The 15596-nt window shown below is 42.9% G+C and overlaps 1 protein-coding gene across 5 annotated transcripts in view; it reads left to right on the top strand.

Moving 5' to 3' along the window:
- Window positions 1–13462, top strand: part of SH3TC1 (SH3 domain and tetratricopeptide repeats 1) — a 41778-nt gene extending 28316 nt beyond the window's left edge. For all 5 annotated transcript variants that reach the window (XM_081876203.1, XM_081876205.1, XM_081876204.1 and 2 more), the window contains 7 exons: window positions 522–2213; window positions 3332–3512; window positions 7209–7359; window positions 8550–8672; window positions 8843–8993; window positions 11455–11651; window positions 12863–13462. In XM_081876203.1, coding sequence (XP_081732329.1) covers window positions 522–2213; window positions 3332–3512; window positions 7209–7359; window positions 8550–8672; window positions 8843–8993; window positions 11455–11651; window positions 12863–13117 — 2750 coding nt within the window. In that variant the 3' untranslated portion in view covers window positions 13118–13462. The remainder of the gene's footprint in view (window positions 1–521; window positions 2214–3331; window positions 3513–7208; window positions 7360–8549; window positions 8673–8842; window positions 8994–11454; window positions 11652–12862) is intronic.
- Window positions 13463–15596: the final 2134 nt, after the last annotated feature.

Below are 15596 nucleotides of genomic sequence, written 5' to 3'. Positions count from 1 at the left end.
GATCTTATTATTTCTGTTGCTATTTTCAGGTGGGATTCAGTTCCATACTGGCAAATTCCAGGTTGTGCCATTGCAGTTGATTGCAGTGTCTTACACAACAAGCCACTTTCCCAAAATATCAGACTTCTTGCAAAAAAGAAAGCGACAGAGAAATGCAATGTGACGTTTGAGACAGCACTTGCTTGTATGCAACACCCTCTAGTCTCCCCACAAACAAATCAGAATGAATGCTCATTAAAGAGCAAACATTGTCTAATCTCTCTGCAGACAAATCAGGATAAATGTCCCATAAGCAGGTCTTCTGCTCTGAGAATGTTATCAGATGTTGCTTGTGAAATATATGAAGTACCTCAGGCCCACATGTACCCTTGCTCTGCTTTGCCTATGGAAGCCCCCCTCTCTCATACATGGTTCATAAACTGACTTCTGACCTGGTAATTAGACCTGGGCATTTATCACAATGAATTATTATGACTTATGTTTCCCTTACTTCCTGCGATTCTCTGTCTTTTGTATTTCAGAGATGTCACATTCCTTCCTTAACAAGCATTCTGGCACAATGAAAGACAATATGGTGCATTCCCTGATGAAAGCGAGAAGCTTACAGTTGCACAGGGAAGAGGTCAAGGATCAGAAAAGGCCACTCTCTGCTTCAGATGAGGAGATGCCTTCTAAATCCCAGGATCCACACTTCTGCATATGCCCAGATGATGGAGTTTGTGGGCCAGAAATCTTTGATTCCTTACTGTTGTTTCTGAACTGCAAAGGATATGAGAGCAATTTCAAAAGCATATATGACCTCTCATTTTCCTTTCTTAGCACCCTATTCCATGGCTATGCCAGCGAGGAAGATCTGGTTGATTATTTTGTACTGGCAAGGGAAGCAGCCAAACGAGCAAGTCTGCCAAGGGCTTTGGCGCGACTCTGCTATCTCCTGGGGAGAATGAGTGTCCGGAAGTTCAAGCTTTCTCAAGCTCGGGTTTATTTTGAAGAAGCTTTGGCAACAGCACAGGGAGATTTTAGTGACCTCTTCCTTATAGCTTCTCTTTATACAAATCTAACTGGTATCTACCTGAAACAAAAGAACAAGGAAAAGTGTGCTTGCTTTTTTGAAAAGGTTGCTTCTTTGCTTATGGGAATTCCCAGCTATATCAGCAGCACCAGAATGGAATCAGATATTCTGAAGTATGCTTTAAAAAGGGCAGTGCTGAGTCAAAGCAAGTATGCAGAAGCTAGAGCATGCTTCCTGCTAGCAAAGCACTATCTGAACTTCCGCCAGGGCGAGGAAGCCCTGCCATTCCTAGAAAGGCTGCAGCTTCTGAGTAATGCCTTGGGTTTACAAAATGGCTCATTGTCAGTTGATTGCTATTTTAAGCTAGGTCCACTCTACAGTGAGAAGTGTTTGCCCCACCTTGTGCTAAGCTGTGTTAAGGTCGCCTCTTCTTGCAGCTCATGTACTTTGTTGGAGTTATTCAGAAGCATTGACTTAGTATTTAAAAATGCTCCCAAAGTCCATTGTTTGAAAACTGTGGGACAAAGACATCCCTCCCAGACTGCATATTATCTCAGGCAAGTACTCCACTTGCTAGAGACCAGCAAAGAACACCCAAGGTTGTGCAGCATGGTTTGTTGCTATCTAGCTCTACTGTATAGCCACCACAAACAGTACGGAAAAGCAATCGACTACATGGAGAAGGCACTAGATACAAATGCACATTCAAGCAGTGAAGAACTTATTGGTCATTTAGTCTTCCTCAGTTGGCTGTATATTCTCCACCAACAAAACACGGTGGCTCTGGACATTTTAAATGCTGTAGTAGAGTCTACACAAAGCAGTCATCAGCAGTTAGGTATTGTTTATAACATGATTGCCATTGTTTTAAAGAGAATGAATGATACAAAGCAGGCAGCTGAAAGCTACTATAAAGCCCTGAGCATTTCAAGAGAGATGGGAATAGTACATAATCAGGCTGTGGCTTTGGCCAACCTTGGAATTCTTTGTCTGCATTCAGCTGCCAGAAGTCTTGGAGAGCGTTTCTTAATTAAAGCAGTAACACTGTTTTCTGAACTGCCAAGTGTTGAGTGTGGCAGAGATTTTATATACATCCTTCTCAGGCTGGGATGCTACTATGCCAGTGGAATTTATAAAGATAAAGGGAGATGTTGTTTTGAATGGGCATTTTTGGTAGCAATGGAAGCAAACCATTTGGAAGGTACGTATATTATCTTGCTTTCAAAACTGGGGTAACTTGTATTTCAGGGCCACCGTTGCAGATGCTAAGATGAGAAGTTATCTCTGCACAGGGAAACATGAGAAAAGTTGGTTCCCTTATTTCCTTTGTAAACTCATTTGCTACTTTTGAATTAGCTTGTTCATTCTTTGTCATAATTATCAATGGACTTCCCTGTGTCCCTTCCCTCATCCTACTAGAAAAAGCTTCTCAGGACAGAGATTGCTACCTCCAAATTCTTCATTTGTTATAATGAGCTGGAACCAGCAATGGATGTAAATACCAGGGTGAGGTGATAAAAACCGCCACTTTCTATCAAACCCCTAATTAGGGATGGGGGAAGAACCTTCAGAAGTTGGGATTCCTAAGCCAACACCTGGTCCCATCAAGGTGCATTGTGACCTGGATCAGATCATGAGTCCTTTTCAGAATCTGCAGTCCTGTTGATCTCTTTACGACAGTGACGGCCAAACTTGGCCCTCCAGCTGTTTTGGGACTACAATTCCCATCATCCCTGACCACTGGTCCTGTTAGCTAGGGATGATGGGAGTTGTAGTCCCAAAACAGCTGGAGGGCCTAGTTTGGCCATCACTGCTTTACAAGGTATGTGAGGGCTGCAGCACTGCCTCCATCTGGTAAAAAAAATGTATTTCCTTTTTGACAATTTGGTTATCTAGCCACCCACAGCCTTGAGTGGGGCAGGTGTGTGTGTTTGTGTGTTTTGTTTGTTTGTTTGTTGCCATAAACACTGGAAGCGGCCATTTTGTTCTGTACAATTCCCTTTGGGAGTGACAGAATGACAGCTTGCCCATGTATGTGTTGGCCACTTCAGCTGGATGATCAAGATTGTTAGAATGAAAGTAATTATAGATCAGTGGATAAAAAATGCAGCATTTTTTAATTTGTCTAATTCATCAGTCTCAATAAGCCAGGGAGTTCTTTTGTATGAAGCATGAGTTCAGCCTATTAGAAATTACTCTGAGCCTTCAGGAAGTCATGGGCAATCCGAGCCATATCTCTGTGCAGTGGCCTTACAAAAGCAGCATGGTCCCTTGGAACCAGCATTTCCCATTAAATCATTTGTTCCCTTTTCTTTATAGGGCAGCTCCAGGCCGTTCAGCATCTGTGTCAGTTCTACAGTACAGTTCTTCCAGATGAAGCTCTGTGTGTCGTCTACAATGAGTATCAACTCTCCTTAGTTAGGAAAATATCTGACAAAGTCATGGAGGGACAGATATTGGAAACAATCAGTCAGCTGTATCTATCTTTAGGCACAGAAAGGTAAGAAGAGGCAGTTGGGGAAGCTGATTTGTCTCAAACTGAAAGCTTTTTAGTTACATTGCTAGTTTCATGTCAGTGAGCCAGACCCAAAGAAGAAGAAGAAGAAGAGTTTGGATTTGATATCCCGCCTTTCACTCCCCTTCAGGAGTCTCAAAGCGGCTAACATTCTCCTTTCCCTTCCTCCCCCACAACAAACACTCTGTGAGGTGAGTGGGGCTGAGAGACTTCAGAGAAGTGTGACTGGCCCAAGGTCACCCAGCAGCTGCAGGTGGAGGAGCGGAGACGCAAACCCGGTTCCCCAGATTAGGAGACTACCGCTCTTAACCACTACACCACACTGGCTCCTGCAAAAAGCCACCTTCCATACACGTCGTGCTAGAGCTTTATGCAAGAAAACTGAAACTAATGCAAAGAGCTTCTGTTTGGCCTAGAACAGCCTTTGCCAGCCTGGTACTGTCCAGAGCTTTTGGACTACAACAGTTTTTGTTTTTGTTTTTTAAATAATATTTATTACTTTTAAAGCTTACAAAAAAGAAAAGAAAGAAAGAAGACAAAAGAAAAAAAAAGAACAAAAAAGAGAAAAAACAATACAATACATAAACAATACAAAACACAACCTTAACACATTAAACTAACACAATAAACTATACCAAATAAAACAAAAACAATTTAAAAACATACATCATACCTTTTCCATATTCTATCTTTCATTCCCTTGTATCATTGACCTCCTCTCACCTCCCTCTTTGTATTCCACTTCCATTAATTGTTTCAACAATTCCTTTCCATCTTTCTCTATTTTCTATCATATAAATGTCTTAACATATTTTTAATCTTATTTCCATTAAAATTAGTATACTTATTTAAACTTAACTCCTTATAGCATTTCAGCTAAAGCCATAAAATTTCCTTCCAACATTTTTCTATCACTCATTAATTTTACAATATTTCTATATATAGACTTTAAATTTCCAATCTTCTTCCACCATCTCCTCTCCCCAGTCTCGGACTCTACCAGCCACTTCCGTCAACTCCATACGGTCCATCAACCTGGAGATCTTATGTCCGAGGCTCTTAACTCTTTTCCACGTCCCTTCTGCCAGTCTTCTTCATATTCTTTGATGCTGAAGAGCAGATCTCGGGGAAACTCCAATCCAACGATACTTTTATTCCTTCTCGACAGGTCAGCCAGATTTCCATAATTAAAACTAGGATCCATCAAGTATTTCTGGGCATGTTTCAAAATTCCTCCAAATCCAAAGGCCCCCAGAACTCCAATCTCCTCCTGACCCAAGTCCATATTCCAAAAGTCAGTTAATCCCTGCATAGAGGGATCTTTCCAGCATTCCTTTTCTAGTCCAGGCCAGGCTCCGATCTTCAAAATCTGACTTTTTCTAGTCTCAATCATAAAGGGCCTCAACTTGTAGTCCTCAATTTGCCTCTGTAAGGCTAAGGCTCCCCCTTGTATTACTTTAGGTTCGACAACAGCAACTTTCTCCTTCTCCTTTTCAGCAATTTGTCCTGTTGAAACAGATTCCTGTGCCAAAACCTGAATAATTTCTGTATTGGTGCTCACTTTTGGTTCCAAAATGTCAATTTTAGTAGTCATAGCATCCATCTTTTTATGAAGCTGTTCCAACAAGTGGTTTATCTTAGAAAATGCAGTCCATAAGGCTTCTCCTGTCGACATTCTTGAATATCCAAGGTCAATCTCTAGTTCTCACAGTTCTTATCAAGCAGCTGGAGATTTCTCAGCTCCACTCTTGTAACAGTTTCAAAAGCTCCCTCTAGAGGGGAACAGTCTCCACTTGTATCAATCTTTTCCAACACAGATAAAAAAGTAAAGATAGTTTCAATTTTCAGATACTTTTCCTCCCTTTTAAACGCAGAAGCGGACAATGGAAACAATATATTTCTCTTATTTAACTGACTGTCAACATCCGTTCTCTTCGCTGTCAATGAACTCTCCCGAAACGTCAATCACTGGGAGCCCGTTCCCAGGTTCAGAGCAGTGGTAATTTAATTTTAATCACTCTCTCCTGCAGGATACACAGTCCAAAATTTCCCCCCTCTTCTCCTGCTTCCAAGGGGGGTCTAATAATTTCGATCGATGGAAGTTTAATCCTTTACAATAAGGCTTTCCGAGACCTTAACTTGTAAGCTCTTTGCTTCAGTCTATTTACAAAAGGGGAAGGTGGACTTCCTGTTTTGAACCTTCCCCGTTCAATGCCAAATTAAGATATTTAAAGATATACAATTTTCCGTTTTACTCACGGGTTGTTTAAAATCCAATTGTCCACAAGAAAAAGTCAGCGCTCTCCGGCAACAGCAATGCGGCTTCACTCCGTGAAAGAAGCGGTCGATTCAAAGCACCGCGCCGCTCACCCCACGTTGCTCCAGATCCCCAAAACAGGGTTTCCCCGTGAGTAGGGGAGGCGCAAAAGGTGCCAACCGAATCCCAGGTTCACAAGCTTCTTCCGCCTGTGATTTCAATGGGTCTCCGCCTTCGTCGTGGTGGTTCAGACCCAACTTTCCACGGAGCAAGTTCCTCCCGATCGGAGGAGCTCTGCCATTGCCGGGGGCGCCAACCCGGAATGGACTACAACAGTTTTTGGACTACAATTAGCAGGGGCTAAAAGGAGTTGCAATTCCAAACCTCTGGATCTGCCCTAGAGCTTGTGCAGCCTCTTTCTCAAGTGGATATGTAACACTGCAACAGACTATCTGTTAGCCCTGTAAAGCTGTTGCACAGAGTGCTTGGATGTTTTATTTTTTGTCTCTTAGTTTTTTGTATCTTACGCATTTTATTTCATATTATTTTGATGCTCTTAGCTGCAGCAGCACTGAGGCGCAGAGAGGCAGCACCTAAAGATGGCGGTGCAGCCCTGCCGCTGGGCCACAATTGGAAAAGAACTTCAGTGCCCTGTTAAGTCAGACTCAAAGGAGAGGCAAGCGCTCCAGGTGCCTGAATCTCGCTTGGGTAGAAACTGGAGTCAGAAAACAATTGCTGACCACCAGTATGCCAGGCATTGCTGAACTACAACTTCCATGACTTGTGTAGCAAGCGCCATTTCTTTCTGTTATTCTGTTTTGGGAAATGGTATGCCATTGATAAGAAGCAAATCCCGTTTCTCATGCCAGAAAATGGAATAATCAGGGTAGGGAGCATGTTTAGGTCTGCAGTCTGTCTCTTAAATAAGTGAATGGCTGCCAGGTGAGGGACCACATGCACTCAGACACAACATTGCCACAAGGACAAGTCCCATTCATCACTGCTCCTGGTGGATGGCTTGACCACTATGGACAGGAAGTCATAAGGGAAACTTGTGCAGTTGGTTAGCCTTCCCTCCATGCACACAGCCATCCTCAGGGCTGGTCCAGGATGTTTTGGAAGAGAAAATGGCACACACACACACACACACACAGCCGCCACTGTCCTAGTCTAATGATTGAAAAATAGCCACCTGATATTTCATCTTAAGCTTCAAGTAAATTATTAGTTGAAAGGTGTTTTTGTTTTATTTGCACCATGAACCGACAGTATTAAAGCAACCAATGGATATATTATGATGGTCTGCGTTGACTTTGACAATAATAGTATGTGGTAGCTGGAAGAAGCTTCCTTGAAAACAAAGTGGCAAACTGTGTTAGTGGGGACAGGTGTTTCCTTTCCTTACTCTGAGTGATTTCTTTTAGGGCATACAGATCTGCCCTGGAGTACACTAAAAGAAGCCTTGGGATATTCATTGATCTTCAAGCAAAAGAGAGAGAGGCACAGGCTTGGCTTCAGGCAGGAAAGATATATTACAAATTGAGGCAGAACGAGCTTGTAGATCTTTATATCCAGGTAAGATGAATGATGCCTTGGGAATTGAAGCTGTGATGGGATGCAAGGAGGATGCAAGGATAGCTGGGTTAAGAAGAGATTGCATAGGTTAAAAATACACTTTAATGTCATCTTTGTCTTCTGTTATTTTACCTTAGTGATAGAATAACTGTCTAACTCAGTCTGGAGCATATAAATTAGGAACATGTTAATCTGATTAGAAAGCAAAGGGAGAGAACAAGTGATGCCACATACACGGGGCATGAGTGATCTGCAAAGAGACGTCGTCATGCTGAGATATTTGCAAGTTTTTGAAATGCTATGTATGTTTGAGCCTTAGTCCAAGTGGGTGGATGTGCAGCTGTTTTAAAAGGTATCTTCGCATCCTCCCATAAACAAGAGGCAAGTTCTGTGAGGTCACCTGTAAAAGTATTGGATAACAGAATAGAGGAAACTGAAATTTTGGAAGGGGACTCTGGTGTTCAGGTGAGTCTCAGGGACAAGGGGCTCATCCACACGTTCTCTTGCCCTGCCACTTTCCCTCGGGGAAACCTGATGTTTGCCACTGAACTGGAGCAAACGTCACTTGGGTTTTATCCAGATTGATGCTTGTTCCAATTGAGTGCCAAAGAGTGTGTTTCCTGGAGTAAAAAGGCAGGACAAAGGCAGAACTGCTTGAACCCATGTTTCCTAGGCATGCGATGAGCAGAACTGTGGACAAGACAAGAGTTACTGGCATCCCCTCCGATTTGTTAGAGCAGGAGCAGCTGGTGTGGCCGGGTGGTGCCTTGGATACTGGCATTGCTGCCACTTACTTGGGCAGGCCAGGGCAGGATGGCAGCAAGGTTAGGCCTGCATGGGCGCACCAGACCCAATCCGGTGCTCATACTGCTCTGCCCTGACCCCATCCAGGCAAACTGCAGTGATGCCGCTGTCGGGCACTGTCCCACCACAGCGACTGCTCCTGCTTTATAGCCTGTTCATGATACATCACAAAAGAAAGGCTGTATTGAAATACTTGTGGAATTATGTACTACAGGAGTAGCCAGTGCGACACCTGCCTGATGCAGCTGCCATCGGTCCTGGCTACAGACCATTCTGGCTGGGCTGATGCTCTCTACCCAATGTAGTGCTTCTGTTTGAAACAGTCACTATGGTTGCTTTAGAGGTCCAAAATTATGAAATCTCTCTCTCCTCCCTCCTCTCTCTAGGTTGCCCAAAATGCTGCTCTGTGTACTCATGATCCTAATTTGCAAATGGAATTGTTTGAAGCTTCAGGAGACATATTTTTTAATGGAGAATGGGAAAAGGAAAAAGCAGTGCCTTTCTACAGGGTTGGTTTTCTGTTCTCAATCTTTCTAACTCCGCGCTGTCCGCTCCTGGTCAGAGGGATGAGGCTGCAGTTGTGGCCCATATGCGATAATGCCGTGTGGTGATCTTTGCGAAAACACATTTTCCAGTAACTCTTAAAACAGTTTTTGGTGTGTTTTTGTACTCCTTTTAGGACAAGGCTCTACCACTTGCTATTAAGATGAAGAACAGCAACGCTGAGCTCCGACTCTTCAACAAACTGGTGGGATTGCTGTTAACTCTAAAGGTGTATGATGAATGTCTGGGGTATGCACAAACAGCGTTAATGCTCAGTGTCAATTTAGGTAAGGAGAATATATGGAAAACTGTATAGAAGTCTTTTAAAAGTCACTTGGGGCCTATTCAGACATACATATACACCGCTGCATTCCGCGTTGCTTAAAAATTGACAACTCAACAATGTATGAACTAGCTGTTGAAAAGCATGTTGAAGGGGTACTAATCTTCTATTTGTGGATGATGACCCATTTAGAGACTGTCTTTCCCCCCTATGAGTCCACCCATCAGCTGAGGTCATCTTTGAGGACTGTAATTCATGTTCTGTAAGCTCATGACATTGGAGCATTTGCAGCAAGCAGTAAGGCCTTCTCTGCAGCTGCCATGATGTCATGGAAGGATTTCCAGAAGGAAAGTGTGCACTTCTTCCTCCTGAACTCTAGGAATCAGACATTTTTGTGGTGGTCCAGCTGTTATACCACTGCTGGTTGTTGTTTCTGCGATAGGCTTTCAACTAATTGTGCTTCTAAATTTGTTGTATGCTACCTTGAAGTTAATGGGCATTATCCAGCAAAGTAGTTTCATGCAAGGATTTCTGTGCATGCAACAAAACTTCATCTCCCCAGATCCACTCTAGAGGGTTGAGGGAAAATCCAGAAAAGATTTGGAGGCATGTGAGAGACAGGGAGGGGAAGCTGTGTTGTGCCACCAGAGGTCATTGCACTAATGGATCTACTTGGTTGGTTTACCACCCAATTACAATAGGTCGCTTGGAATATTTGTTGACGTTTAGTCGTTTAGTCGTGTCCCCATGGACCAGAGCACACCAGGAACTCCTGTCTTGGACTGCCTCCTGCAGTTTGGTCAAACTCATGTTTGTAGCTTCGAGAACACTGTCCAACCATTTCGTCCTCTGTCGCCCCCTTCTTCTTGTGCCCTCCATCTTTCCCAGCATCAGGGTCTTTTCCAGGGAGTCTTCTCTTCTCATGAGGTGGCCAAAGTCTTGGAGCCTCAGCTTCAGGATCTGTCCTTCCAGTGGGCACTCAGGGCTGATTTCCTTCCGAATGGAGAGGTTTGATCTTCTTGCAGTCCATGGGACTCAGCATATGAAAGTTGGAATATATTAAATTCAAAACATGCAAATCAATAAACGAGGTTGCATATACATCACTTTGTGACTGCATGTGTAAACCAGCCCTTATATTTCTCTGAAAGGTTTCTATGTCCCATGATGTGAACACAATCTGTGTGCTATCTTTATTCCTTTACACTAGAACAGATGTTCCTTCTCTTGCTACAACAGGGTTAAAGAACTTGAGGTCTACAAGGAAAACTGAGCAATCCTCAAGTGACCTTCTGCTTTTAATTTAGTGTTTACCCAGTTTTGCATAGTTGGATATTAATCTTTAGCTACAATGTTTGTGGACTACCCTATAACAGAATATGCACTTCAGCAGGGCTGCTCCGTGCAAGGAGCAAGGGAGCAGGAAAGTGGGTGGGGGAGAGAATATTGAGTGGCCTGTTCCCCCAGAATAAAATTATTGGAGGGGCCCAAGGGACCCTGGCCCCATTGGTTCCTATGGATATGACTCTTGCCCTTTTAATGGCTGGAATGGAGCTGGCTGCACATTCAGAGCTGTCTATACACACATGCATGTCTCCATCTAGCCAAGCAAGACACATTAACAGAATCGGCAGTGTCGCTGCAGACAGGAATGGGAACGCCCATAGGCAGGGCCAGTGAGGGGTCTGGCCTGGGGAGAGTTGGGAGGCATCATTTGGTCCCAAACTTCAGGTTCCCAAGCCTTGTTTTGGGGCCGTCTCAGGCTGTTATTGTATTTATAAAGGAGAAAGATATTGCTTGCCTCATTTCAAAGGGGCTTCATGTAGCAAGTGGAATTAGCCCAAGGAGCGAGAATGACCTTCTCTTTTGATTCCCAGTAGCAGTTTCCATCTTGGGATTACGTGTGTCTTTTAATCAAACTAGTAGTGAAAGGGGAACTTATAGGTGTACGAGGAACACATGCCTATATGCGATATTGATGCATCTCTCTCTTAGTGTGCACAGCTGGACAGATTAAAAAGACTCCCTTCTTCTGTCCTAAATGCACCCAAAAGGGGGCAAACAGATGGTGCAGCTTTACTTCACAAATGCAGACTTTGAACCCTGCAAGGGGAAACAGATGTATGTATTGGTGGCTGGGGAGAGCTGAAAATGGTTAGCAGGAAAATAGTTAACCAGCCTCTTCTCATCTAAGACTCAAAACACTCTTTTATGAAGATGACAGTGAAGGGATCAACAGGCCACAGTTTGACCCTGGATGTTTGAATGCCAGTCCACTGAAAAACTTGTGTGTTAATACGATATTTAAGTTCTACCTGTAATGGCCCCTTCACACATGCACATGTGGAGCATGTATGTGTGAATCTGACCCAGGTCATTCACAGATGCATACAGTGCTGTGCTTGTTTGTTTTAACTCATCTTTCGATTTCCACACTGTACTGATTCTTTTGCTTACCTCATTAGGGAATCTGTTAAATGAAAGGATAGCCTATCACCGGCTGGCTGTTATCTACCATCATCTAGGGCAATGTGAACTCACTGAGCACTTCTTCTTAAAAGCCTTGTCTCTCTGCCCCTCACCTCTTGAGTTTGATGAGGAAGCCCTATACTATGTAAAAGTGTACCTTGCTCTTGGAGACATTACATTCTATGACTTAAAGGTGAGACACTTGGATGGAATTGATATATGAATATGGAAAACATTTTTGCATGCTCTGGATTAAGTAACGGGACCGAGATTATACAGCCTTGCCTTGACTAGGTGGGTTGGATTCCAGTATTCCAAGTCAAAAATGTCCTACGAGGTGCTGCCTTAGGAATGGTTTGTCAGTTTGCTTGCTGGTGTGAAATGAATTGGACTCTTTAATTCCCTGTTCAGATGATTGGTGGGTGAAAGGTTAGTGTATGCTCCTCACCACTGGCCTCTGTTTCTGTCTTCCAAACATTTGTCACTTTTTTTCAAGAACTTGGGCATATTGATTGAGTCCCACGAGGAAGTTTCTGGAACAAAGTGGGCAAGTTGTACCTTTCAGTCCAATGATGTTCTGCCCCAAGTTCAAATTTGCAGAAACACATTTTAAAAAGGGAAACAAGCAGTTTGGGGATTTTGCTTGTAGCCACTTTTTGGGGGGGTTGTTGAGGATTGGGGTGCTGTCTTGCTCTCAAAGATGATGAATAAGGGGATGAGAGAGGAGAGTGGGGTGGCCTTGGTTTTAGTCATATTGCTGGGTTTTGCTTAAGATAAAAGACAATGCTTTCATAATGTTGAGTTTCTGAGCTGTTCCATAATTTTATGGAGCAGATCAGATTCAACACCAAGTATGACTTAGTCAGATACCGCCCTGTCACTAAATACAGCAGGAAATATAAGAGGGAGAGGCATGAAGTTTAAAGTGTCTGAAAGTCTTTGTGTCATCAGTGTGTGCATGGGTTGCAGTTTCTGTGTGCACGTTCATGTGCCTTTGTGACCACATGAATGTAGTCATTTTTGTGGCTCCAAAATCTATTTTGATTCTGAGGTCCATTGTGGGCATGAACCTGGGCATTTGTTTACCTGTTCTGGAGAAACTTTAGAAAAATACTATATTGCTTCCTTTATTGGAGAAAATCCAAATTTAGTGAGATAAAGTACAGGCTGCTACTTGGATGATGAGGCCATAAAGCAAAACAAAAATAGGCACAACAACTCACCCTCTATGAATTGGAGTGACTAGAGTTATAAATGGCAAAAATAATTATCACACTTCACAACAAGTAGCAATTTCGCTGCCTGCAAGGTGTGATGGTTATTCTTAGGTATTACTTAGAATATTTGTAAATTGTTGTCCGTATGAAATTCCACCGTGGCTCATATCTTGCTGCACTGTTTCAGGACGCTTTTGATGCTGCTGGATACTATAACTTGGCCCTTGCAGCTGCCATGGACTTGGGCAACAAAAAGGCTCAACTGAAGATTTACACAAGACTTGCGATAATTTACCACAACTTCCTGGTGGACCGAGAGAAGTCTCTCTACTTCTACCAAAAGGCAAGAGCCTTTGCCACAGAGCTTAATATTCGCAGAATAAATCTAGCCCCCGATCAACGTCTGAGGGCATCAAGGGAACCGTTGAAAAATGCCAAGTGAGGACGTGGCATGAGGGGACTTTGTGCTGAGGAGATTTTGATTCTATCTTAGCAAATTGTAGCATTGCTTGTGAAATGGTACACAGTGCATAGGGCTCCTGACCTGAATGCTGGTACTTTAGCTCCTGCTCTTATATACAGAAATGTGTTTGCAAATGTGTCTTCTGCCCCCAAATGAGCAGCTGTATGGGCTCCAGTGAAACGAGAGCAAAAGGTTACTGGAGAGCTTTGGCAACAATCCAGCTTACAAGCAGATTTTGGACCGAATTGTTCACATACTCACTGTTGGAAACACAGGAATCTTAAAATACGATTAACTGAAATAATAAATATACTGGCTGACTAATCCTTAAACTCCATCTGTAATTAATTACTAGGAATGTTCTGGGATGTGATTGTGAAATATTTGTTTCCAAATGGGGCTCAGGAATAAAAAGTTGTAATATATCCCATTCCCACCTATACCTGAGCCAGTGTCTGAGTGAGCGGAAGACAAGTCAACATGAGACAAATGTAAAATGACAGAATAATGAAGGAGTAAGCGAAGGAGCAAGGCAAATTTTGAGCTGGTGCAGTGGCTCCACTGCCCAGAGAGGAAGTGCCACCACCGTTTGTTTGTTTGTTTGTTTGTTTCTTTGTTTACTGGAAGTGGGTTTGCTGCACAGCAGCACCAAATCTACTTTAATTGCACAACCTACATTTTCCAGCCTGCGGCAAAACTTCACTTACCAAAGAATACCAGTTGGGAGGCAGCTGCAGTGTGCAATGCAGAGCCCCGCTCTCCCCAAGCCAGCCTAAGTACGTACACAGAGTTGTACACATTTATCTAAAAAGGTTTATAATTTCTCTGCCCGCGAGAGGGCGCTCTGTGTCTTTAAAACAGGCTGCTGAATGCAAGAGCAAAAAGAAAGTTTGCGCATAACATTAAATGTGATAAATATGCTTGATAAAACTGGGCTTAGGAAGAGCCGCTTCAAATAACCAGTCCATCTTCACGAAATGCAGCTGTGTGTCATAAAGAAGAAAGAAAATCAGGGCAATAGGGTGTGGGTGTGGGTGTGTTTGTAGGAGTAGGAACACAAAATAACCTATCGTAGGTGCCTGTGCAAGAACAAGGTTCCATGTGGCCAGGAAGCCTGAGTACACAGAACAAGATTCTGTTGGCAGTACCGTAGTAGAGGAGAGCTGTGGCACAAAGATTTGGGCAGATTAAATTGCACAAGGAAGACACAATCAAGCTGCACACTCTACATGATAGATGACAAAGAAGCACTCACAAGAGTGGGAAAAATTATAGAGTAACTTAAAGACCACTGTAGATATCTAAAAATGCTACCGGGATTATAACACTTATAATGTAATATGATTTAAGTTTAAAGGTAAAGGGGCCCCTGACCATTAGGTCCACTCGTGGCCGACTATGGGCTTGCGGCGCTCATCTTGCTTTACCGGCTGAGGGAGCCGGCGTACAGCATGTGCGGAGTGCCAGGCAAGGCGCTTGCCCAGCTCCCTTCTCCCATCCTTGAGGCGGGGACGAAGCAGCAAGGCCCGCCACACCAAGGGGAATGCTGCCGTCCTACGGGCCTCGCTCCCGCACTCGCCCACCACTCCCAACCACGGCTGCCGGCCAGAGCAGCATCAAAGGGGGATTGGCCAGCCATGAGTTGGGTTTACCTCACAGCCGTTCCTCGGTCAGAGAGGCGCTTGCTTTACTTACCTTGCAATCTGAATACAGTCGCCCCTTTAATAAATATTTAGCAGGTCTACTCCGAAGCCCCACTGGGTCAAGACAGTAGCAACTTCAGCTGCTACACACCCTACATCTGATTCCTCAAGGAAAATCTGCAGCATTTGGGGGTGAGCTGGCAGGGTGGATTTGATTTAAATCAAATCGATTTAAATCACAGTTTAAATCACTAGTCGGTAAGACTTTTTTTTTTTTTTTTACAGAAAGACTCATTCTTGCTGGTATCATCTTAATATTGACAACCAGATAGGGTTTCATTTTTAGAATAATAAATTTTCACAATAGTTTTTACCGTTATATCAAAAATTACTGATTTGGTTATACTATTAGAAATACATAGACAGATAATTATGAAATTATTGTGAGGTTTAACTGTTTATATTTGGACAACTTTTCTGCTGTACTTTATTGGAAGGAGAAAAATAATAATTGCCTTAATTTAAACAATTTAAACAATTTATTTAACTAAAACAATGACATTATAGCATATGTATCCATGTTTGTTAACTGATGTGGTTAATTAAAAAAAAAATATCCAAAATCTTAGACTGAGTTTTAGCACACATGAAAAACTTTAAACAAATCCTTATTTCCTGATGAATAGCCTTTGGACTTTAATGTAACTTCAATAGAAAACTAGCTGTAGAAAGATTTTTTTTCCTCCAAATGCATTTCATTTTAAAAATCCAATTAAGATTTTAAAAAACTGATTTAAATATAAAAATCTGATTTA

Source organism: Podarcis erhardii, assembly GCF_964252035.2.
Source record: "Podarcis erhardii genome assembly, chromosome: 9".
Taxonomy (NCBI): Eukaryota; Metazoa; Chordata; class Lepidosauria; order Squamata; family Lacertidae; genus Podarcis; species Podarcis erhardii.
The sequence above is the reverse complement of the archived record's forward strand: the minus strand, read 5'-3'. Positions and strand labels throughout refer to the sequence as shown.